General features: G+C 40.3%; 1 protein-coding gene across 1 annotated transcript in view; it reads left to right on the forward strand.

The window, feature by feature from the left end:
• AIG1 (androgen induced 1) overlaps positions 1-26,590 on the forward strand; it is a 125,075-nt gene extending 98,485 nt beyond the window's left edge. The window contains exons 4-6 of the mRNA XM_083855988.1: positions 12,963-13,078; positions 22,768-22,931; positions 25,950-26,590. Coding sequence (XP_083712114.1) covers positions 12,963-13,078; positions 22,768-22,931; positions 25,950-25,987 — 318 coding nt within the window. The 3' untranslated portion in view covers positions 25,988-26,590. The remainder of the gene's footprint in view (positions 1-12,962; positions 13,079-22,767; positions 22,932-25,949) is intronic.
• Positions 26,591-26,872: the final 282 nt, after the last annotated feature.

The following is a 26,872-nucleotide window of genomic DNA, read 5'->3' on the forward strand; positions in this document are numbered from 1 at the left end:
ATCTAAGGACCATAAGATAATATTAAATCTGTCTATAGTAGTTCCTCTGCCCTTGGAAATTGCATCAGAGCAGCAAGATTTTCCTATTATTTTGATTCTGTTCAATAGTGAAGGTCATTAAGAAGTTGGTTATAGGGCTGAAGAAGCCCGCCCAACAAAGCAGTCCAATAGGTCAAGTAATTAAAATACAAATATTATTCTATTGCCAGGTCCCTTCTGCAGAAGTGCCAGTACAGAGTGTAGTAACCTATTAAGAATGCACCGCAGCAGCAGCAAAGGAGAAACAAGAGTGCCGAGTGTGTGTACATTATGTACCCTCTCTCTACCCAGCTCTGCTGCCAGTCACACAGGCCGGGTTCGATCACTTGGGTGTTCCTGCTGAAAATAACACTGGCACAAGACCCTGCTTAGGAACTTGCAGAACTGAATTACACACGTGGGTGCCCCTGTGCAGCAGTGCTTAACTACTTGCTAGCAGTGGCCCCAAGGTCTTAATGCAAATGCAGTCTCATTTCTGGAGGGGTTAAATGCCCTGGGGAAGCCCATAATGAATAAACCAACAGTATTAGGTAAGTCTCCTCTTCTTTTGGCCTGCCTTTGCAGTGCTTTTAAGTCAGTCCTCCCTCTCAATTCTGGGAAAGTAGCTGCCATCCTTCCAGTCTCCACCGTGGGCTCCTCACACCTTGTTGTCTTGGCCTCGCACAGACACAAATCTGAGCCTGTTAGTCTTCAGCCAGCACAGCTGAGGTGGCTGCAGCTCCAGTTCTGGAGAGAGAGGCCTTTCTCAGCTAGCCTGCTGTTTGGAAGAAATCTCTCTTTTTCCACCCAGATTCCTGTGCCCACCTGGCTCACCATGCTGACTCCCACACCTGCACTGCAGCCTAATTCACCTGAGGTGGTTCTTAGGTCTTTCTCTTCGCAATGGGGTTATCCTTAGTGCTTCGTCCCAGTGGAAAATATCACTGCTATGGAGTTTAAGGGTTTCTTATTAAGTGTGCGTTTTCCCATTCGCAACAGATGTCATTCCCCAGTATAAGGTCAATCAAGTAGTCTCAGGCAACTTGGGATCACAGTTATTCTTCAATTACGCATTTGTAGTGATCTTCCCTGTTTAAAGGGGTTTATGCTGCTATTCTTGCACTTGAGTACTACAACAAAACAATGTTATAGCTAACATTATGAAATACATCTAGTGACTGGTTAGTCCGTTCCCACCTCAAAGGCATTTCCATAATCTTCTGCTTCAAACACACACCATTAATGTGACCATTAACAATGAGGCCAACTTGTAAAACTGGGGATTTCTGACATCTTTCTGCTTTCCAGTTAAAAAATGGTGAGTTACATTTTTAGTAAGAAAATACCAAGAGTCTTCAAGAGAGAAAGTACTCAAGAGACACTTCAGAAGGGCAGAGGGCAGAAATACTGCGGGTCAGGTTCATCTCTCCTTTTCCCCCTTTTACCCAAGAACCAAGGCAGCGGTATCAAAGACAATGTACAGAATGCAGCAATTTCTTACAGACCCAGTGTTGGCCAAGGAGTGGAGGTGGACAATAGACACTGAAGGCTGACAAGACTGGGTATAAAGGCCAGCGACAGTAACAGTCAGGCCATTAGGGTGATAGAATCAAAGGTTTGCTGAGGTGGGAAGGCAGCCATGGAGATTGTTTTGTCCAAACTCCCTGGTCGAGCACAGTCAGCTGGAGCCAGTGGCCTTGGATAGTGTCCAGTCAGATTTTGAATATCACTAAGGATGGAGTGACTCCATAATCTCTCTGGGCAACTACTTTCTGTCTGATCACCTTCAGAGTAAAAAAAAAAAAAAAAAGTATTTCTTATGCTTAAAGAAAAATTTTCATGAACCATTTGCATGTGTGGGTGACCTCTGTCCCAGTGCTGGCATCCATACCACAGCACAGAAGAGCTCAGATCAGCTCGAGCATACATGACAAAACTTCACAGAAGACTGATTGCACAGCTTTATGAGCAGGTGCTGCAAAGGAAGTTGTGTCTGGAATCCCTGTAGCAATAGGAGAATACAGATAAAATTTCTACTACCAAAAAAATGCATTATGGTACTACAATTATCACCAAAGTAATGAATTTTTTAGGTTACATTTACCAGGGTCATGAGAAGGAAACCAGTGGTTACTTTACTTTAACTACCTTGGACCTCATGTGGGAGGCTGGAGCAGAAGTTCTTGAGGACTTCACTCCATGTTAGGAGCTGTTATATCAGGCAGAGTAAGAAGTCCTCCTTCCTTCAGCATTCTCCTGAGTATAAGACATGAAACCACTCATCGCATTGCAACCCTGCTGTGCACACACACTCACAGCAACACCTGACATTGCATATGGTGACTGCTGTTGTTCTACCCCTCTGATTGCTAGGAAAAATGCTACTGTTTGGTAAGAAGAATCACTTTTTTTTTTTTCCCAGTTCTCCTTTTTTTTTTCCACATTTAAAATAAAAATAGTCATGCAGGTCACTGACAGCCCAGTGAGATCAGCCTGGCTGGAGATAGAGCTGTAAGTGAGGGAAGCAGAGACAGGCATAACCAACATTAAACTGAAGGAAAAAAAAACGGGCCAGAGTCTGTAAGAGAACCCAGAGAAGCCCATAGCTTTAATATTATGGATGTCACAGCTCCACTGCTACCTTATCATCTATGTATGTTTAGTATCACTGTCCTGTCATGATGTTTGTATATAGCCATCACTGTAATTCTCAAAAAGATATTTGACAGCAAGAAAGGCCATTTCTGACTGAAAGGTTTTTTGTTTTTTTCTTACCAAGCTCTGCATTATCTGTGTTGAAGCAAGATTACTTACGTTTACAGAGTTCAGAGTCCAAAAAAGTAACAAAATGTGAAAGATAAACTCTTTACAGCAGTGTTAACGTCAGTTTTATTTGCATCTTCTATTTTACAGTATTCAGTAAATATGTACAGAATATGTTTGCAGATTACAGTATCAATGTCCACATTTTCTGAGAAAAAACTAGATAAATAGAAATATGTTCTGGGTAAGGAATGTGGTTTGCTCCAAAAGGAAACATCACTTGTAATTTACTGATATTTGACACTATAACAGTATAACCTTTAGTTACATTATATATATTGTTTTCAGCTCTCATGTTTTGGCAGGGATGGTTCACAGAAGATATGAATGTCTTAGTGCAGACATGGGTGAAAGGCAGAGCACCTGTCAGTCTCTGAGTACATTTGTCTTCTCCTGCCCTTCTCCCCAAATGTGTACCTTTTCATGCTTGTCTAAACTGCATTTCAGTCATGCACTGTATTTGGATTTTAGAAAGAAGTGACATTATCAGGATTCATACGTGTTTAAGAACAAGGACAAACACTTTCTTGCATACTATACTGGTTAGCACTGAGATCTTTCTTAGTCCAAGCATTTATACACGTGATTTAATGTGATTCCATTTGTAAAAAGCATACCACCCTCTTGAGACCCTTGTATTTATCTGCTTTCAATTACATTTGAAGTATTCTGAAAGTCTCCTATACTAATCCCATCCAAGTTGGAAGCCACATAGCTCATGCATGAGACTGTCAAACATGAGTAGTTGCAGATGTCAGTGCACCAGTGGCAGGAATCCAGGAAGATAGATCAAGGCTTAGTCACTGAAAAATACACGCCAGCACATCTCAGATACATAGCATTGTAGCACCTCATGAGGAAAACGTGTCATGACAGGAAATCAATAACCTCTTGGAGGCGATCTGTTTCTGAAATATTCTTGATTAATTATGCCAGGGTGTGTTTGGCAACTTAGCCTGATCTTGCCTTAACCTACTTCTTTTTGCATGAAGCACTATTGTTACTAGTCTCATAAGTCAAATCTGATGGTTCAAGTTGGGTTTTAAAGGGTCAGGCTATAGATTTTGTAATGTCTTTGTGTCCGACATTGCTGTCTTTACTATGGTGTGTAGGCTTTTACTATCAATCAAAATAACAGTTGTTTTAAGATGAACAATAGCATTTACAACTAATTGCATTTGAAACAAAATTACTCTCCTAAATAAAGTGTGTCATACAGTGGGTAAAACAAGTAGGCAGTGTCAGTGTGTTTTCATGGCAGAAGGCGTTCATTCAGTATGTTCCCTAGGCTTGTTTGCTCATGTGCCTTCTCTGCAGAGGAGAAGCAGCTCTAGGAGACTCACAAGCAGGGCTCCATCTCTGTCCTTCCCCTGCCTTCCTGCACAAACTCGTTTTTGCCCTCAACAAGTTTTTCAACCATACTTGCTACTCAATCTGCCTTTCAACCAGTACAGGAACCCAGCCCATGGCTCTTGGCTTCCCTGTGCCCCCACCACATACCCCCTCTTGCCTGCACCTCGACACATGCTAGTGCCTTAGTCACTCCTGGTTTTAGTAATCTGATGATGCCACTAAACCCAGCCCTGGCCTTCTGCATCCTGAGCACAGCGTGCAAGACCAGCAGTGCCTGGCCACAGCTCGTCGCCGTTTGTTGGGTGTGCAGCTGCTGTCACACAGCTTAGCCCTGTGCTGCTGCACAGGCAGGCACCTCTGCCTTGCTGGGGAGTATGTACTGTTTAGGAGACTCAGGGCAAATTGGACAGACAGAGTATTGGGTGCAGCAGTAAGATTATTCTCACCTTAGTCTGCTGCTGCTTTCTGTAGTACAGCAAAAAAGCTTAGCAGGTTACATCCTCTAGAGCTATTTGTTAAAGGAGTTTACATATACAATGTAAAGAAATAATGAAATAAAGATAATAACAATATCTGTGAGATAAATAGTTTGAACCACATTGCAGATAGTTGCAATCACCATGTGATAGACCAAAGTTTGACCTTTGGCTACCTCACCCACACAACACCTAATAAATCCAGTCCCTCAGTAATCACTTCCAAGATTTTAGATTTCCGAATACCATCAAAGAGTCACCACTTGAAAAAGAAATCGAGAAATAATGTTTTTTTTATTTTCCCAAATGTGGATTTTTTTTCCCCAAATTATACTCGCCCAAAGTCCAGGACAAGCAATATTTGGTCCTGAACCAGTGACAGATTCAGAGTCAAATGTTTTCATGCTGGAAAGAGGATACTGTGGCTATCATAAAGCCAAAAATATCCCTCTGTGAAAGCCTTAGAACTAGTCCTGAGAGATTGCCTGATGTTAGAATTTAATATAGCATACTTTATGTACTGATAAAATTTACAAGTTAGTTAAAGAGATTTAGAAAACATATTGATACAAATTATTTTCCCCCTTTTGAAGCCTTCGAGTCACGGTATGGAAAGAGTAAGGGAGAGGAATACTATTTTCCATATGAGTAATCTCATTTAAACCATTGGTAAAGTACTTTTTCAAGCTCTCTTTAGTGATTTTTTTTTTTTTTTTTTTGCTAGGAATACATGAGGGTTAATGACTTTACAAGCACTTTTTCAGCATGACCTGCAAAAACAGTCAAACATTCATTTGTGCAAATTAAATCTTGGTAACACATGTAAAAGTGTGTGTGTGTGTGTGTGTATAAACATTGATTTTAAGGATAATTTTAAGAGACAACAATATATTTCTTTGCCTAGATAAACCTTTTTGCAAATGGTAGTTTGAGAAATTCTAGGGCAGGTGGTTCAACTGGCAAATAAATTAAAAAAAATATGTAGAAAAATTACTTTACATAACACTGTGATTAATGAGTGCTCCTTGCACAGGCTATATCTGTGTGTATATTCCAAGTTGTTAGTAGCATGTTTTTTCTAAGGATTTCATGGCAAAAATTATGACTTGAGGTTGAAAGTAAGTTAGGGTATGCGGAGTTTGCTCAGCTGTGGCAGAGTGCACAGAACCAGGACTTTGTTGACTGTGTTGTGTTTTAAAAGTCTGCTAAGGGTCAAGCAGTGCCTGCTGGCAGGAGCAGACTGGGGAGTTTGGGCATGGCACAGAATGAACTAGAAAGCCTGGCTAAGGGATCCCAGCAAAAGGACTGAGTCGATTTATGTGACATTGCACTTGGCATGTGTTTAATGATATCTGCACACATGACAAGCATTAAAAGTAGTTACACTGAATGAAACAAAGTTAAAGGAAATTAAACACGTAGCAGTGCTGTTCCATTTGGCAATATGGCACTGGTTTTACACAGTTTTGCTGTACTGTGTGTACTGTGTCTGGTCCCTACCCTCATCTTGTTTCAGGTCCAAGTTACCAAGATTTTGTGTGTCATGTTAAGGTATTAAGGATGGGAGCTGCGAGAAAGCAGCTTGGAGCAGCAGGAGCTGAGATGAAAGAGAGACAGACAGCTCAGAGAGAGGCAATTGAAGAAGCCTCCAAAAGCAGAGGGAAATCAGGACAGGAGGTCAATCAGGGTGACAACTGATAGATGCTGAAAGGGCCAAGATGTCTCAGAGCTATAAACTTGAAGGATTAGATTGGCTTTCATACCAAATTTTTGTTATTTCTCTATACATGCTTGCTCATCTTAGGCTAACACTCAGGAATGGAACTGAGGAATGTGATGTGGTTCTTCATTCCTCTGTAGCTACCCTACGTGACCTTGAATGAGGCATGCCCTCTGCATCTTGCCCTCCATCAGAATGAGGATAGGATATCCTGCTCCTACAGATCAGGGCTGCTGCGAGGGTATGTTTAGTAACGCTTTTGAGGCGCTGAAGTGCTTTAGTGATTGGCACTGTGGAAATTCTATAGATAAACACCTATATATAACCTCCCTGACACTAGTACAGTCATAGGGTGAGATCAGATTGGCACTGCTATTTCAGTATATAGTATATACTGCGTGTGTCTGAAGAAACAAGAACAAAGCTGTCAACATCAGGTATGCGTGGAGAAAGTGATACAAATCCTCTTAAGTCAGGAATGCCATGTCCATTGGGTTTTTCTACAGAAAAGAGGAAAAGGGGGTAACATTAAAGAGGAAGTATTAATTTTCTTTTCAAAGAACTCTACTCTCTCATATTGATTGAAAATGGTTATCTTTGTCTGTTGTGTGTTTTGTGGCGTTATAAGGTATTGGTGTTTGTTTAGATCATATAATACTTCTTCCTCCCTCCAACCTACCCTAACAATTAGTGAGCCGTCTGTGGCTGCCTTGGAGTGCATCCTGTGCATCAGCATGTCTCATTTAATAGTCATAATTTCTCATTTGTAAGAGGGAAAGTGCTACCAGCACTTTCAGTATCATAAGGGCTCAGACTCACTCAAGGATTCAAATTTATTATGCACCCAGCTCTGATATCCTGCTGCTCTCTTTATGGATTAGGCTGCCTTGGTGGAAGGTATCATCCTTCAGACAACACATAAATACTCTCTTGCCAGCTGTTCCTTTCTCAGAAGTTTCTCAAGGAGTAAGTCATAATCATGCCCCTATTTTACTAGTTCCTGATCTGGTTATCCATGGTACTCTGCTAGGAGCATGCAGAAAAATGAGCTTTATTGCTACTGTTACTCTACAAATGGCAGTGACTATAGGGATTTTTAGGCCTATTAGTATTGGTTTCCAGGGTGAACACATTAGTAGTGGTATTAAATTTAGAGGAATAGGCGTAGGTCAGTTTGCTGCTGGTTTCTGTAAAACCTTTATCTCAAGGTGCTACACAAACCTGTGAGAGGGAAGAAAGAGTGGCAGACAGTTTCACTCATTCTGATATGGAGCAGCTGTTTAACAACATAATTTTGTTGTGAGTTCAGAATAAAAAAGGGGAAGAGTAACATCCTGTTGATGGAAACTATATTTTATAGGCAAATTTTAAAAGGCAGAAAGCAGAGGCAGCCAGAAAACACAGCAGTTTGCACAGAACGGTGCAAAGAAGGGGGGCACTGCCAAATTTATACCAGCATTAGTCTTTGGCACAGTGGCAGTGTGCTGCAGGGTAGTTTCCCTAGCAGATGTTGAAGCAGCTGCCCTTGCCAGGGCAGAGGCTTTGAAGTGGACACAGCTTTGGGTGGCAGATGTAGCCCTACAGGTCCCAGGCTGCACAAGTTCTGTGGGTGAAAACCTGTCTGCAGCCTCTTTTTTACAGGTAGAGCACACCAGCACTGCCAGGAGGCTCCCACTCCATCAGTTAATATGTTGGTGGATATCAAAACCGCAAGGGCTCCTTTCTTGTCACTGGGCTTTCAATGACTCTTCAGAACATGGGCTGAATGTCATGATGCCTCAGAGGTGCACAGTATTTCCATTGAACTAAAATGTCCTATACTCCTGTAGTTTTTAGTCTGATCAAATTGAGTAACAAGTCACAGTCTGTTGGTTGAAGTAAATTATAATCACAATTTTTTGTGATCCCAAACAGTTTAACCATTCCCACAGAACTTCTGCAAGCTACCTGAGCATCTGAGAGGCCTGTGTAGACTGAACTCTTTGTCATAAAGGTAGTTCTGGACAGTTGGTGCAGATCAGGAGGATGACTTGGGCAGACATAATTACCATGTTTGTGCTGATGATACAATACATAAAGCAGTCAATTTATCACCTTTTGAAAAGTTTTAGGGTTCCGTTTAAAACACAGTTAAAGGAGGGAGAAAAGGCCAAATAAGGTACTGTTGAAACCAGTGTTAAAAAAAGCAGCACTTACTGGTTGAAAGATAAAATATATAATCAGGCTTTCAAGAATGATCACTTAATTGCCTAAAGACTGTTACAGAACTCATTGTTAATGTACCTAATTTGCATAATTTTTTTTTCCCAACTAACTGTTGCAGAAAACACCTAAAATGGGGAAGCACAGTCCTCCATCAAAGCTCAGCTTCCCAAGCAAGCACTGCAGTTGTGGTGCATATTTATAATGTGATTTTCTGGTCTCAAATATCATCAGGTTCATATATACCATGTGGGGGTTGTACATACTTCAGTAATATCTTTTAAAGGGTTATTAATGAGCAGAGTTTCTCTCAGGAAGCTGTGGCAATGGCTCTAGGAATTAATCCACCTGCAAGAGCCTAGGATGGCTTTCTTTATAGCGTGTGCCAATTCAGCTTCACTCAGAAGTTGCTTCTTTGGAGTCAGTCTCCAGGTCAGATTCTCCATATGATAACCTTCCCACACATTTCGTCCAGGCTGGTTTCTCTGTTTTCCAGCAGTTGGAGATTTGGCAAGCCATATTTCTTCACCACTTGTAGGTAATGGGTCCTTGGAAAGCAATGCCATGTGATAGACACAGAATGAGAGGAAGTTGCAGCTTTATACTCTGCTGAAACCAGCACTTCTAGCAAAGAGAATTATCAAAGCTGCCTTTCCAGCAGCAGGGGCAGGCAGTGAGGGGTCTGGGCAGGGCAGGGTAATGGGAGCTTATGGTCAACTCTTCAGCTCACAAGTAGTCTTGGCAGATGAATCCTTCAGAGAGGGGTAAAAAAATGGGCCTAAGGGCTGCTGTCTTGGCAGTCCAGAGAAAAAAGTATTTGTGGCTGTGAGGGCACCCTGCAGATAGCACCACAGTCACAGCTGGAGAGGCAGTTAGGGTCCATTTTCTTGCAAGTAGATGCAATTGCTGAGCCCTGAAAAAGCTCAGTCTAAGAGCTCATGCCAGTGATAACAGGGTTTGCTATCTTCCCCACTGCTGCCTGGGCCAAGCTGGGGGCTGGGGACTACCCCAGGCCTGCAGTCACCACGGGGAACATATGCAGAAAGAGTTGCCTTTCTGGGACAGTGAGAACGCTCCCTGGTGTGGCCACAACAGTGCTCAGCACAAGTCTCTTGTGTCAGCACAGTCATACAAACAAAACTATCTCACAAGGGCAGCTGGTCTCAGTGGGAGGAGAATAGGATGTCCAGGTAAAAATATAGTTTTGCTTGTAACTTCTTCATCCATATTAAAGGTGCCTTATCAATATAGCATTAATTAGTTGTGCTAGCATTATAACATTATACTAGTCATTATACTCTAATTATATATGTGTTCTTTTCTTAAAAACTTCTAATGGTGCAAAACGGCAACTACTGGAAAGCTGTTAGAGCAGCTAATCATCCTTACTGTTTAAACCTCCTTGTTATTTGAACTTCCTCATTCCTCGGTCTTCTCTGCAGTAAGCAAGCCCCAGGAGATACTTTGGCAAACAAGGTGAGAAATGTGGTTTTGTCCCCCTGTGTGCCAGTAAGTAAAAGGGATCAGTCCCAGAGGTACCAGTCAGGTATGTTTGATCTGCACAGTGTGATCTTTAGGCAGGTTGGGGAAATATCAATGCTATTTTCTCTCTAAGCCTCAGATTCCCACTGGCCTGTTTATTCAGAAATCAGGTGGCAAAAACATTAGAGGATATGAAATTTTAGGCCCCCTGCAGAATACATAGCCCTGATGGATCCCACTGCAAGCACATTTGACCCCTGATCATCTTCACTATGCTTCAGTCTAGAGTTTAATTGGGACTGTTAGATAGAAGACTACAGAAGACTGTTGTATCCCATACTACAAAATTTCATGTTTTTTAAATCAAGGTTTTTGGAGGAGCTGAAATGTTGAGAAAGGAAATTTTATCTTGGTTGTGGTTTGGTAAAGGATCTGAAGCAGCTTTCTAGAGTGGCATTTTCACAAAAGCATTTTAAACCAAAGTTCATACTCCGCATTTGTAAAACTGCAGTGTTTGCATTGACATTCATTCTAACAGACTGAGATGAAACATACACATCTCTGACTTTCTCCTTACACTTCTAATTCCACTGTACTTTTAACAGGATTTTGTAAACAAACTCTTTAGTGGCACAGCTCATTATCTGCTTTCCCCACCCCCCCACCCCTTACCTTTAGAAAAGAGCAGAAGTGAGAATTTAGGAAAATAATAACCTATTTTATTATATAACCACAAGAATTGGGAGGAGGGAAAGGAGAAGAGTATTCTAGATTAAGGCTTGATTGCTGAAATTATTTTAACTACTTTTTAATTGGCAAGCTGTTGAGTTGTTATCATCAGTGAGGAGCTCATCTACAAGCAGTATCAAAAGCAGTAAACATTTACATAGAGAAACCGAGCTCACAAGCTCTGTAACAATCATCCATAGAGTGTAGAGTTAAAACTAAGTTACAAGATTACAAGAATACATTTTACAAGGAGTATCAAGGGTGGAGTTTGGAATTAATAGCTGTTGTTTTCTTCTGTTTTTTTCTCTGAATAAGTTATGGGGGCAGGGTGGGAGACATTTGCACAGCCTCCAGCTGCTGTGCTTTGGGAGCTCTGCAGAGCAAGGCACTGATCTCTCTCTTCCTGGAGACCTTTTCCATACAGACACAAGATGTGCAGGTGAATCTCCAGGGCTTGCTTTGCTGTTAGTCCCTGATCACAGATTCTGAAGGTCCTCTGCAGCTCACAGACCTCTCTGTGGTCTGTGTTTAATGGTGGGCATCTTTATGGCAGACCACATGTAAAACATCTCTGCATTCCCTTGATGCTGATTTATACCATTTAAAGGGATGGGGGTGGAACAAGTTGTTAAAAGATGAAGAAACTGAAAGCTCCCCTAACTGCTGTATTATCCACCTGACATTCTCCAATTAGTCATTAATTACTAATGCCTTGAAAATCAGAGCAGATACCCAATTCAATTATGTAACATCTCTCAACAAGAGCGATTCCATTATCTTACCATTTCCCATTCAAACCATTCTTCTTTGCAGTTTTCAAAGACTTAGACCCCACTGTGTTTCTTCTCAGTTGAACCTGTGATCCACACAAAGATATTTCTACTCCATGCCTCTCCTACCTGCATGCAGGTGAAAGTTAGTGTGGGCTTACATTTTAATTATTGCAAACTTAAAAATCCGACCCTCCAGCATCCCCCAGAGCTACATGATGGCAGAATGTGGCCAGTGTATGCCATAACTTTCCTTTCCAGTTGGTGATCAAGTACTTGGGAAGGGGCTGAACCTGCATTAGGACTTAGGCTGCCCTTGCAATCCTTACACCTCCAGGCCTCCCCGTGGAGTGAGGAGAAGAGTTCGCAGTCAGTCTTACCAAGCCCTGGAGCTGAGCTCTCAACTGAAGTAATTCCCTATAGAGGCAGGTTATGTTTCTGGAGTCAATACTAATGCTGGTCTTAAGTGAGCTGTATATTCAGAAATTACGGGGTTTATTTCCTGGCACATTTGTTCTTCACTTATGTACATTTTCATGCCTGCCAGCACTCTGAAATGTAGACATTGAGTGTTGGGGGCAGGCTGGATGCAATTTTTCATACTGCTGACATTAATTGGATGAACAGGCCTTCTCAAAAGGGGCAGTGTAGGAAATGTGTATGGGAAAATAACAAAATAAGGAGTTTCACAGCTAAATAAAGACAAGTGGCTGAAAATGTTTTTTACAGCTTTGGCTTTCATATGATTCATTTGGGAATCTAAAACTATTTTGCACAACTAACAAATTAAGATTCACAACACCTTTCTGAACATAATTGCTTCTGTCTTGCAGATGGAGGAACAGAGGTACTGATGCTATAATTTGAAAATATGTCCCCTGTTTTCTAGTCCCCAGATTGAGATACATTTAAATCTAATTCCCAGAAGCATTAAATATCTCCATTTATATTCATTCATTTGGCATTGTTTGTACTTAGTCTCTGAAAACCAGATGCATTGCCTTCCAACTAGAATGGTTGAAATAACTGAAGTGACATGGCAGAGATCACAGAGCAACTGCAGGGCCAGACTAGGGTGGGTACTGTGTCCCTTCATGACACATTTCCTTTTTACTCACTGAGTATCTTCCTTGGATTCCTGAACAGAAGAAAAAGCACATTCTGTTTACTCAGTTTTCCTCTGCTCTCTTGAACAATTAGACATTATAGAGATGATACTGGTTGGGTTATTGAGCAATTGTATAGTTACTTTACCTTGTCTTTCTAACTATCAAGAATTATCTTTGGGCGTCTATGTCGCAATTAAGTTTCTTATCGTAGAATTGAAATGAAAATATAGAGAACCATTTGTATCACCTGTTTTTCCCCATTGTTTTGGTTTTTTTCCAGCACACAACAGTTTTGCCCTTTGTATTAATCGAGATGAGAACAACACATCATCAGTATCCCAGCAGGAGCTGTGGACTGGCTGCAGTGTGCACCTTCGCTGTTGGTTATATTTTATGGTAAGGGCTGTACATGCTGTGTTTTCACATTGTATTGGGGGTTTTGTACTGCTAAATTTGGGCACATATTTCATTATGGATATAATCGCTAACAGATTCACGCTGCATGCCTCGTTTGGTCCAAGACCTGGGCTTTGTCTGGTTTCCCTAGATGCTTATATTTTTAGAAAGTATATGCCAAACCTCACACAACAGGAATTTGTTGAACAATCCCATGTAAGCAGTGGTCTTTCCAAGGGTACATTTTTCAACCTTTTTTCAAGCTAAATGTTTTCCTTGGACCTTAGTTTTATTGCTTGGGGTTTTTGTTCTATCAAATAAAATTGAGAATAGGCAAATGATTTCCTGCATCAGTATTTAAGCGACAACAGAAAAGATAGAACACTGTCTTTTTTCTTTACTAGTTCAAAAATTCTTTCTGTAAAATTGATTACAGAATAAGTCAGTAATGCAAACACTCTAAAGTTTGTTTTAAGAAATGCAAATGCTGGTGAGAAATTAAACTAAAACAGAAATAATCTTTCTTATACAACATTAAATTAAGTCTTTGGGCAGTTTCTAGTCAAGCACCTGACTTGCATGACAGAGTTAATATACTTTGGTTACTCTAATATTTATTTTTCACTAAACCTTTGTTTTGTTTACATTTTTCCTTTGATGCCATCTATCCTTTATCCTTTCTGCATTTCCTGACCCCCATTTCATATTCTTTCTTTTCAATTCACAACATCCTTCTCTCAGCTAAGAAGGTATTTTCTAAAATTTCCTACCTACCAAGAGAGATAAAACTAATGTGATAGTAACATGGTCTCAAGGAAATCCTATCACACTTCTTCAACTATGCAATTTGTGCCTTTGGTCCAGTGAAAGAGAGGTCATTATTCATACATATCCAAACACACTCAGTGATCATACAATGCTATTAATCCAGCTGAAGTGGGATGTTGTGTCTCAGGACAACATTCTGCCATTTGCTTTTATAAACATACATACCCTCCTTAAAAAAGAATAATATTTGTAATTGTAAGATAAGGACAGCCTCATGCAAAAAGGCACATGATTATTCCTTCAGGAAAAAGTAATTGCTTTAACCCATATATAGTAATGCTTAACTGTGATAGTTCTTGACCTTCCTCTAATGGTGCCTGGAGACAGATTGGCAGAGTTACCTATGGCTTTACCTCCTCTGGCAACTCCTGTTTTCTCAAAATCACCTAACTAGGCACATGCAATGGTATTAATTAAGAATTTAAAACTGAAACAATCCAGTTCTACAAGTGAAATAAAACCAGACATGTCTTAAAATCTTTTAAGAATCTTTAAGTATCAGTGTGATGCTCAGCTAGCTTGATCCTGCCTACTACAGTCCATCTGTATCCTGCAGCTACAAGGTTAAAGAAAATTGTAGTACAAGTAAAGCAGGAGAAGATTCTGCTTTAAATAATTACTGCATTAATAATTACCCAGGCAGAGATTATGGTCATCTCCCTTTGCTTTTGATGTTAATTGGTTTTGCCTACACATGTATTGTTTCCCAAGCAGATGTGGCTAGTCTCAAGTGATTCACCTTCTTCCAAGTTGTGATTTCTTTTTAAATGAGATGAGACAATCTTAAAAGTTTATCCTGCTAAATTATGCACATACAACCCATTTCTCCTTTTACTGTTATGGAAAGAGGCCTTTGCAGGTTAGTGGAGGCAGACAAAAGCTACACTGTGCCATCGCTTGCAAGTGCTGCATGTCTTCAGCCTGCAGGTGCTATTGAAGACTCTATCCAAGATGTGTTTGAGGGGCTGCAAGCCATATCTTGGTCCCCTTATATCAATATGATATATCTTATTCACGGGTTGGAAAAATCTACCAGAAAGCATGAAAAGTGAGGAGTTCATCATCTCTCTCATTCAAGGTGTGCCTTTTTTTCACAGCTGAAATCCACTGTCTTCCTGCTGCCGAGTGACCACATTGCAGTAGAGACCTTAGTCATGCAGAAGGCTTGGAAATGCTAAACTGGGATTTGTTGTCCTTGGTAGCAGAACCCTCAAGGTTAGCACAGGGTATTAAAATGAGACTATACCTGCAAATGACCTAGTTCCATACAGCCTGGTGGAACTTCCTTCCTTTGTACCTAGGGTTGACCATGGGTCCTGGTGTGGAGCTTAGTTGGGTTTGTGTATTTTTAACTAAAATTTAGGGATCTCCCACTTGAGAATTTGTCCTTTTGCCTATTTCATTTTTCCCTCAGCAAGTGTTTTCACTGCGACTCTCAGAATAAAGACAGTTGCTAATCAGATGTTCTCTATGTTTTGTTCTTGAATTTTGAATTCTCTTCCCATCTCAGCTGAAATTTTCTTACCATTCTACATGTTTTATGTATTGTTTTGCAATTTTTACTGGAAAGGAACATACAGGAGGATGTTGTTTAGGTTTGATTCTGCGAATGCCTTTTTCAACTCCAAGTAGAGGAAAGCTTGTTTTATTTTGTATGTTACTGAATCTGTCATGTATGAAAGAGGTGGTAAAATAGCAAATGCTTTTTCAAGTATGATTGGTAAATAAGAAAACTGGCAAACAAATCTGAATAACATCACTGAAATTGGAAGAACATAACTAAATAACTTGAGATCTACTGAGCATGATTCAGAGACTTGTTTTCTGAGAAACATCCCTTCTCAAAGAGTAAAAGCTTTTTCCATTTTTCTTTCTGGTTTTTTTGGTGGGGTTTTTTTGTGGGGGGGTTTCTTTGGTGTTTTTTTGTTTGTTTGTTGTTTGTTTGTTTGTTTTGGTTTTGTGGGGTTTTTTTGTTTGGTTGTTTTTTTGTTGGTTTGTGGTTTTGTTTTTGTTTTTTGTTTTTTGTTTTTTTGTTTGTTTGTTTGGGGTTTTTTTTAGTTGGGTTTTTTTTTCATTCTCTCCCTTCAGTCACTTCAGTCAAAGAGTTTTTAAGTAGGCACACTTAGCTCATGCACTCTCTGTGAGAGGGAGCTCACAAGGAACTGTGCCCCAACAGATTTGCATTGCTTGTTGCAGACCATACATGGACTTTCAGGATCGAGGCCATGGGATAAGATGGGAAAAGCCTATTGGCTTTATTTAGCATGGCTTGAAAAGGTCACAGTTTGTATTGAATTGTTAAATCTAGACAGTGCTAAGAAAATCAGAGCGTTTGCCAGTACTACCAGAAAATTCTGCCAATGAGTTTATGGAGTTGGTTGTCAAGGAACAGAAAAGAGCCAGAAATGTGTTGCTCCTTGTAACAAGAATGACCTCATGGTAACTAATATCAGAGCCTAATATGTCCCTAAAATAAACTGAGACAAATACGTTTATTTTAAAAGTACTCTACTTTTGAGCACTTCAGGATGCCAAAAAGCAGACCCCAAGAATATGACTCCACTGCTTGTAGTCGTGCTGGGCTGCATGTTTGGGAGCAAAAGACTTAATCTGCTCTCTTATTGCTATCTCAAATCCACAAGGAGCTGCCTCCACGTGTGCCAAGCTTGGACTTGGTTCATTCTTTCATTATTTTATAAATCTATTTAAAGAGCTTTTAAACTTTCATTCGAAAACAAAATTTCTCTTGAAATGACTTTAGGAGAGTTCCGTGGATTCGCTGAGGGAGAGCATTTAGATGGGGTAATTTGCTGAGTTCTTCTTGAACAAATTTAAGAAAGGAATGTACACTGAGGATTTGGAATGAATTTGAGATTGATTCTATCAGGCTTGCTGTAGGATTTCCACTAGTGATTCTCCATAGAAGGAGAAGATCAGAAAGAGTAGATGTTGGCACAGACTGCTAGGACAAACCTTGACATTCAGAAGAGAGGGGTGGTGGGTTAGAGTGTGAAGCTTGGTGAGAATTGACAGTCATATTGATAAAGAAGGGCAGGATTGAAAAACCAGAAGGAATTTTGAGGTTGGTGGTACCAATGGAGTAAGAGAGACACAACATGGCTTTGCTAGGCTGTGCTGAGGGTTTGTATGTAGGAAGGGTGTCATGCATGCTTTTGGAAGTGAGCACGAGCATAAAAGTTCAGTAAAGATCAGTGGAGACAGAGAAGAAAACCAAACAAACAAAAAAAATTATAAAATGTCCTGTGGGCAAGTAAAAGAAATGAACTAAAATCATTGGTTGGAAGAGAAGTGGATAAGGAAACATGCAGCTCACAGGTCAGCAGTTTCAAAGCTGAAATCATGCAAGTGGGGAATGCTGGGAGCGAGAGAGAAATAGACTTTGAAATCAGAGTAGGAGACTGATGCAGAAGTGGATGATATATGAGACAATGCAGAGGAGGAGAAAAGAGTTGGAGCTGGACCTGCCCAGAACAGGAAAGAGTAGGAAGAAAGAGAAGCAGCAGAAATAGGCCAGGAGTAGATTAATGTCCCCTGTACCTGACCCAGAAGGAGGGTGGGAGGGCAGAAGTGCTTTCAGCAAGAGAAGGCTGTATGGATCCCCAGCCTGTTAGGTCTGACATAGCCATTATGGACTGTTACTTTCTGGCTTGCCTCCACCTCCACATCCTCAAATGTTTCAGTCAAAGCAACAGCACAATCACAGATGACATGCATGGGTAATATGTTCTCACTTCCTTGTGCAGCTCCTTAAAATATAGCTCAAGAAGGCATAGCAACCATTACTATATTTAAAATGAAAAATTATTTATCAAAATAGATGACTGCCAGAGATGACAGCGCTTTGCAGTGAATCTGTTAAGTTTCTGTCATTGTAGCTACCTGTACATAAACACAAATTCCTGCTAAGCTTTTTTCATTCCAGAGGATGCCAGCATCATGTCATGCTGAGTATGTTTTGGATGTGACTTTATTTGCAGCTGCAGTTTCTCAGGACTTGTCTACTGATGACTGCATAAGCCACTCCACACCAGTAGCACATTCCTGTGACCCACGTATTGTTCTCCACTCAGATGAATGGAGAAGAATCCAGCATTAAGAAAATGGAACAAGAGGGGAAAATTGCTGATATTTCCTAAATTATGATTCTTTATTGAACTTACATTTTAGTCCTTAAAATTTCTAAACTATGTACATTCCTGGTGTAGGTGTATTAGGTCTGGCTGGCTGTTAATATAAGAAGCTCAGCATCTTAATATAGCTGAGATCTTAAGAATTCTGATTAGATGCAGAACAAACTCTCCTGTGTTTTTGGGGGGAGTTAGGAAGATGTGCCTCTCATCAATCAGTATGAGAAACCAAAAGTAGAACAAATTTAGTGTGGGTCTTCGTTCCTGTCTCTGAAAGCACAAGATTGGTCCTACACTACAACCACAAATGATTTGTTTGTTTGTTTTGAATGTCTAGGCTGCTGTAAGTCCATCACCTCATTTGGAAGACATTCCACATTTCAGTAGCTCTGGGTAAAGTTACCACTCTTTGTGGAAAAGGAAGAGAGTGATGCTGAAAAAGATCATGAAATAAAGGTGTAGAAAATGCCTGTGTTCTGTTGTTTACTAAGGACTAGCCACTGGGAACTGGTCTACAATTTGTCTGGAAGCAAGGGTTCAGCCTTCCTTTGTGCCAGTCACTGGAAATACAAAGAGCACTGAAGATCTGGGAGGGGATTTGCTTCTGCAAGAAAGGAACTGCTGTTTGCAGATGCGAGTTGTCATGTACCCAAGCTCCAGGTATAGCTGATGTCAGATGCTTAGGAGAGCTTAGCAGACCATTATGAAACAACCAGCCTTCAAGAGTAGTTTTCTTCCAAAACTTATGTCAAAACATAGGTGCTTAGATCCTTTGGTCTTGATGGTTTAAATGCCTTGTACTCTTAAAAATTAGGCATAATTGTGTGCATTCTTATTGCTTGCAGTATCTCCTGATTTCAGAAACTTGCTAGAGTTGCATGATAGGGCCTAGAGAAGAGGAGTGGACTATGTATGCTTCCAGCCTTTCATACTTCAAAACTTTTTTTAGTATCTATATTTCAGTGATGTATCACTGGAAGGTAGGGTAGAGCATTCCAGAGATTAATTTGGTATCATTCAGAAGGATGTTTCCATTATCAGATTTAAATTTCTTGTCTCTGAGTTGTGTTGATGTAATTCTTCTGTCACAAGGAAGATAACTGGGAGCTCTTCACCCATTTTATGTCACACACTGTTATTCTGTGTCCTTTCATTTGCTGCTCTTGAGAAGTTACATAGCCCCTCATCTAACAGCCCCTTTTTCCAGAACTCATAGTACTGGTTGTTGATGACTACAGATCATGATGGAGGACTCAAGCTGGGCAGGAAACGGGAGGAGACTCTCTCTGAGAGTCCAGACAACAAAGTGCTGCCAAGCTGTGACAGCTGAGAGTAGCCACCATGAAGGAGCAACTGCCTTATGCAACATCTCCCATTACAAAATTCATGAGGTGTCATGGTTATTATCTGCTATTATACCCACTTGTTGAGCTTGATTCTCTCAGGATTAAAGTCTTACACATACTGTCGTTACAGCTATATAATTTAAACTGACAGAGTACACATAAACCACAAGGTTCCAACAAATTTTTGTGCTTACTTTTCCTCACTAACAAAAGATCTATATCCAAAGAATAAATGTAAGTTTATGTTCCCTGCATACTTTTCATTTTCTCTTGATTACTTTGATAGGAGAGATATACGGCATCTACTGTATAGTAGAAGTAAAAACCAGCTACAAAGTCACATTTTTGACAGACTTGTGAAAAACGAGCAACACTCTGCATTTTCAAATAGCTTTTTTTGATTTCTACACCAACTGGTTGAAAATTTCTAAAAACAACAACCCATTTTTTTTAACAGACATTTTAATTTGAATACAATGTGTGAATATTTCGATTCCTTCTCTCTTTCCTGTTTCTAACAAATGGCTAGATGAACTCCATGACCTCTAACACATTCATCTTTGAAAATACACAGTTATGTCTACATACAGCTGCTACTGTTTCAAATCACAGGGAGGTTCAGGTTAATTTTATCTTCTCAGAAGTAGCCAGTCCAGTTTTAGTTTAAACTTTTTCTCCTCAGTTTCTTTCTATCTAAATGACATATTTTTTTACACCTGTTCAATAACAAAGTCTTCAATTTGATCTAGATTTGCACGCCTAAGTAAATCTTAATGCCTGCTTCCCTGTGCTTAACTAATAATGAGGCTGGATAGGAGTAACGGCTACTGGAATTGCAGCACAGCACTGAAGGCATTCATTAACTCTGGCAATCAGCACTCTCGTGTGGAAGCTTTATGCGAGTGGCTGATCAGCCCTTTCTAGTGCAGCCTCAGACCGCCTGTATTCCAGCAGGAGCGAACCCGCTAAGAAAGGCCACCAGGTGGGGTTTCCATGGCAGCAGTCATCCCTTTGCTGCTCCGGTTTGTAGTACAGACAATGCGGGAGCAGTCAGTGTGTCACTGCTCAGCGGAGAGAAGGCTAATATTACTCCACCCCAGCGTAGCCAGCAGCATGGTGCAGCTCATTTTTAGAAGGATCAGGTGGGGTTTGTGACTGTTGTCTCCAGAGCAGTGCTTGGTCCTTGTTGTGCTCAAAGCAGTGCTGACAGTGTGGCCACCCCGGGGACAGGCACACAACAGCCACACTGAAGGCACGAGCAGCATCACCACGCAGGGAGTGCAGCAGAGTGTGTGAGCTGTCCGCAAAGCCTGAACTAACCAGAGCCAGCTGATACGCAGGAGCTCATCAGTGACTCATTGCTTAGATTTAGAAAATGCTTCCTCTTTCTAGCATAAATGTGTTGTAGTAAAAGCCACTTCTACTTGGTTTATGAAGTTGGCTACATAGATGCTGTTTAGAAGGTCCCTTGAAAAGTCCCTCTGTAAAAGGTACTTTATAATCCTGGGAAGTTTCATCACACACGAGAAAATAAGTGAAAAAAATATTGGCTCTTTTTCAGTCTTTTTCCTTGGAGCTTGTTTTTCACAGAATGATCATTAGGGAAAAAAAAGCAAATGAAACTGAAAATCGTTAGGTGATAATAGGCATTCCCTGCTAAGCCAACCTGGTAGTAGGAGACATCCCATTACCTTCTACTCAACTGTCTCAACTTCTTTCTTTCATCAAGAGGATAATGGTTTCCCCTGTTACCATAGGTTACACAGGAACCCTTCATTTCTTCCTAGATAATTTTATCTTGTCAGGTTAATTCTATCACAGAAGAATACTGGGGAAAATAACTGTAAAGTACAGAGATAATTTCCCGTATGTGAACTGATTTGGAGAAAGGGGGTTTAATTGCATTTAGATCATGCAGATTAATTTACTGACACATGTAGTTTCCCAAGTGAAGTGTCCAACTGTTAAGGGTTTGGCTGTAATAAAAGCTTTGCCAAGGAGGAGGGAAGCTATGACAACCATGTACATTTCCAGGGCGATTGTTAAACAGGGATTCTGTACTTCCTGTGTGACAGAATTATGGTAACAGTGTCATGTGGATTTCTCTGTCTCTGCCCTTTAGGAGCCTTTGACTGCTGATCTAGTGATCAAAAATCTTCCTTAAACAAATAGAAACATCAGCAAGTGAAGCAAAGCAATGTGGACATGGAAATCCCCATCTATAACAGTCTGTGCAGCTGCTGTAGCTGTGCTTCACTGTGAGCTTTTCTCTCAAATTTCCAGGGCAGAAAGGAAAATATTCACATTCTTGAAGAGAACCCAGCAAAGCCCCAGCCTACCTTCACTAAGTACTTTACCCAGTTAGCCTCTGAGATGTTTGCTCAGTTGTTTGCCAGTATTTGCTTTTCTTAACTTACACCTACTGGAATGCATGGACTCTCTCTGCTCCCTCTGACTTCACCACTCACTGCATCAGATCTCAACACAAAAGTGATCCCATCAGAGAATACCAGTGTCCACTGCAGCCATACACAGCAAAACCACACACCTGGAGTGCTTCTTCAGGCTGCTCTGCAGTAAAGCTGATAATCTGTCTCTTGAGTTAGTGTACCAACAATGTCCCGTGTAGCTGAATGCTAAAAATCTGTGTCACCAGCAAACCACCATCAGTCCTTTTCCTTTGCTGTATATTGGCTGTGGGGCTGGGCACTACTTTTGAGGTGTGTTTTTATTTGGTCTTCTTTTAAAAGTATTTATCTTACCTAGAGAAAAATTACTAGCTTCCGAATTATAGCAGGTAACTGAACGAAAAGGAAGACCAATCTAAAACATAGTTGCTGAAGAAACTATTCTCTCAAAGAGAATCTAAACCATATGCTTCTGGCAAACCCAAAAACTGATTACCATGTGTAGCGAGGAAAAGTGAAAGAAAAACGCAAATGTGTATGAAGTGAAAGTAGGATACTGCAGAAAGCAGAGAGAGATGGTAGGAGAGCCTGTAGAACCCTGAATGCTCTTAGGATGAAGAACGTGCTTGGAACAGAGGCTGCTGCAGTTTCCAGCTTTGGCACCAAACAGGGGTTTCCTCGGAAATATAAATGAGCAAGGAAATACCTGCCTACATCAGAAATGAAAACTGGCCAACTGCTCATAATAAATTGAAAGCAAAGCAGTAAGAAAGTGAGAAATCAGTCATAGTTTCATCATTTTTGATGTCTGTTCGGGATGGATGTCATCCACATGCTGCAACTTGCAGGCCTTCCAAATAATTGCATTTTGGGTTGCGGTAGGTAAGCCTACAGGCCAAGTTAACTTTTGTAAAACGAGGCTGCAAGAGTCAGTGCTTGTTATTTTTGTTTTGTTTCAGGGTATGCTGGATTCACCACGTTACAGGAGTGTGGGTGTACCCACTTCTTGAGCACCTCAGCCCAGGTGTCAAAATAATCTTTTTTGCAGCTGTTACCGTAATAATTAATGTATTCTACTTGATGGGAGAAGTCCTGAACAACTACATCTGGGATACACAAAAATGTGAGTATTGTTTTGGAATATTATCTCGTGAAATACACCATCAGGACTTGAGTATGTTTTTCTGAAAGTGTAGAATGTTTTGAGCTGACTAAAACAAAGGAAAATGACAGAAGTTCCACTGAAACATCTTGCTTGCCTGCCCTTAAAAACAGACGTATGAACAGAATGGCTGCTGAAGAGCCTGAGGAGCTATGAATATGTATTCTCTTTTATAACCTACAGTACTAATTTAAGAGTTCTTGGCAATTACCTGAGATGTTTACAACCCACTTATTAGCTGATGAACCCATTAAATTCAGCTAGAATAAAGTATCATTCTGTTCAAATGCCATTAATGGTAAGCTTAGGCTGAGAAATGAAAATATACTCTCATAGTATTTTCAGGTATAAGGTGTTTTTTCACGTATAAATTTACTTAGGGAAAATTAACATGTGCTTGTCAGTGAAATAACAAGAATGCAAGATTACTTTAAACTTAATTGTACAGACTCTACATCATCTATCCTGCCTAAGCCACCCATTGCTGAGGAGAGGAAAAGGGAAAATAAGACAAACACAGGATCAAAAGTAGGTTCCTTTTATCTATGAAAGGTGTTTTTCATTTATCAAATTGAATTAAATAAGCAAACAGCATTCATAATTGCTGCTGTGGCAAATCACAACTGGAGGGAAGAAAATTCACATGGTAGCTAATGGCACACAGAGCTCTCTTTAACAAGTCCTTCAACACCAGGTAGAATCTAATGCTAGAAGCTCAAAGCAGTTTTACCTTCCATTTGCTCGTATTAGCATCCAGGTATAAAATGCCTTTTAGATTTAGATGCCTTAGGACCATCAATCACTGCTCATAGTGTTCAAGAAGGGTATTCGGTCCTCAGTTTGATGTCAAATTCACATTTATTTAACTTCTTCAAGTTAATTCATGAAAGGTGTTTCTAAAAAAGGCAGCTGCAAAAAATAATTTCACTTGACCTAAGTCCTATATGAAGAAAAATAGTGTGGTAAAGAATCACATATTCTTAGCAAGTCCATGAATAAGTAGATGGTTGAAAATCTCCTGCAGTATTCCAAAGTATGCATAACACGCTTCCTGCTCCTTGCAGCCCTCCGCCCTAGAGGAGCTAACTCAGTTGGGTCATTCTTCCAACATCTTTCAAGGTTTACCCTGGCATTATTGTCCTCTCCATCATTTCCTTGATGTAGATAAGGAATATTGATCCCAAGTCCTTTGTGGCTCAAGCACTTGCAAAACAGAAAATGCCATGAGTCACCTGCTGGTTTGCTAAGCTTTGCACAAACTTAACCCGAAACATGTGGCAGGAGCACCACAAACAGCAGAGATGTAAAATTATGCCACTCTCTCACCATGAGAGACCTGGGAAAATATTATTTGAAAACTGTACACTTAAAAGGGGCTTTTGAGCAGTAAGACTGCAAATCAAAACAGTCTGCCATGAGAAGATTTCTGGGGTGAGAAGGGGTTGGTTTGGGTTTGGAGTTTTTTTTTATTTGCCTCTGGAGATGTATTAAATAGAACCTCACTACTGACAAAATGATTTGCAGTTAGTTTTTCCAAGTTAAACCACAAACATAGTAGGGAAGGAAAAATTTGCCCTTTGTACAAGCCAGTGTCTGTCCACAATTTTGAGGATATCTGCATTCCTGCCAAACTATTTGATGCATCTGCAGTGGAGTGCTTCAGAAGAAAGGAAAGAGGTGCTTTCAAAAAGGCAAATAAAACAGCTTTTAAAATTATTGGGAAAGTTCCTTCTAGGAGAAAGCAGAAGACTTAAGATTGGCTCCAGAGCAACATTGTAAACTGTCTGTAATCTATTGGTCCCGGTCTCTTGTTTTGGTTGTTAAACCTTCAACTGTGCCTCTCCCGTTACACTGGTGTGCCAGCAACACCCAGGGCCATTGCACTTGGGTTTTGGCAACACACAGACCCATTTGTCTTGGTGTTTCTTTCAGCAAGGCAGCTCTGCAGTTGTGCTTTCTAACTGCAGATGAATCTTATTGTTTCCCATACTGGAATTCATTAACTATATTTTTAAGTGATTTACAGTGTACTTAGCGCCTATGCATTTATTGCACTAGCAGGTGATCTTACTTGTGACTGGATTTTCCTCTCAGCATTCTCAAGCATTGCTTCTTTTTTGCCTTTGGTTATCATAAGTCTTTCTTTTCCATCATGCAGCAGGCCTGAAAAGCTCCAAAAGAAATATTTGTATTTGAGATGTCTGGCAGAGAGGGCTTAGTCAGAAGAACAATACTTTTGTCAGATACCAGTAGTAACTCATTGTCCAGGAATAGGCATATGAAATAGCTGAATGTTTCCATTGCCAGAAAAAACACAGTCTGCTGCCCGGCCCAGGCTTTGCTCAGCATAGAAAAGAGACGAGTTCTGCAGCTAGAATAAGTTCTTTAAGGAGCCCTACACTCAACTCAATCCTCCTGATACTACTAAAAGAAATGGCTATTACAAGAAGAGAGGCATGCTCTCAGCAGTAATTGTTTCTTCATTCTTGTACTTTCAAAAAAGGGAGATGTACCTGCAAATACTTAAAAAACCAGTGTTGAAATGGAGAGGGACTTCAAATTATTCGATTCTGAAACACAATTATTAAAATTTTCTTTCAAACAAAGTTTGTTGCTTAGATTAAGCTATAGTAACATCTAATTTGGTTTGCTAGTAGGTAAGCAGAGCAGGTGAGGGAACCAAGTGTTCCCAGACCCCTGCAGCTGTCAAAGGCTGGGCGTGCGGCAGGGGGTCAGCCTGATCTGAAAATGGGAGGGAGGGAGAATTGTGCAGCTCATTACTGGACAGCCACTGCCATCAGGTGTGCAGATGCTCCTTTCCTTCACAGCAGGTGAGGTAACACGTGCGAGCCAAGTTCAAGAGAAACAACATCAATAAAGGGAAAAGAAAGATTAATGCACTAGAGGAACCTCTCTAAGCAAGCCCTTCAGTGGTGTTCATTGAGAGATTTTTAAAAGCTGCTCTCCATATGTTTTCAGGTATTGAAGAAGGAAAAGAAAAGCCAAAATCGGAGTGAACAATAAGAGGCAACACAGAGGATTGTTTATGGCTCCATGGAAGATTTCTCATCCCCAACAGAGCTTGGCCTGGGAGGAATCTTTTGGAAAGGAGGAAGTTTCATGGGCCCACTTTTCAGTGCAAGGATATTTTTGGATTTTATATGGGGGGAAAATGATTTTAGCTAAGAATAGTATTAATGTTTGAACCTTCAATTTCTCCATGCTTGCATGTGACATATACACATATAAGATGTATATTATCTCCAAGGCATTCTCAACATGCATTTCTTGAATCAAATAAGTCATTAAACCATTAAGTCATTAGATCTTTTTACTTCTGCCAAGAAGAACAATGCGTCCATTCTCTGTATTGTTTGAGAAAATCTTACCAGATAGGTCTAATACAGGGAAACAAAGCAATCCTATATATTTCAAATTACAGCATAGATGTTAATTGCATGAATGTATCTAAAGAAGAGTTCAGTCTGACTGAAATATTAATGTAACACTATGTAACAGCTGCCTTAAATTTGTTCTGTTAATAATTTTACCAGTCCAGTGAAACCTTACTTGCAATGTTAAGATCTTAAGACCTAAATAAAGATTAAATTATCCTTGCATTTCTGTTTCTTCATACTGATGCTTGAAATTTTAGATGGATTGATGGCATTTGAATGATACGTTTTCAGGTTTTCCAGTGTCAACTGTAGATTATATCATTTCTACATGAAGATTTTTCTTCTTATTTTCATAGTAAAATAGAGATCCTGCATTTTCAAGTTGTAACTTCAAAAGGTTACTGAGCTGTTTGTGTTGTACAAGAGAGAGCATTTAAGTCTTACTTCAGGTAGGCACATAAGCAAATGTTTAAAGTTAAGCGTATGCCTGTTTGTATAAGGAAT

This window comes from Zosterops lateralis (assembly GCF_965231275.1).
Source record: "Zosterops lateralis genome assembly, chromosome: 3".
In the NCBI taxonomy this organism is placed as follows: domain Eukaryota; kingdom Metazoa; phylum Chordata; class Aves; order Passeriformes; family Zosteropidae; genus Zosterops; species Zosterops lateralis.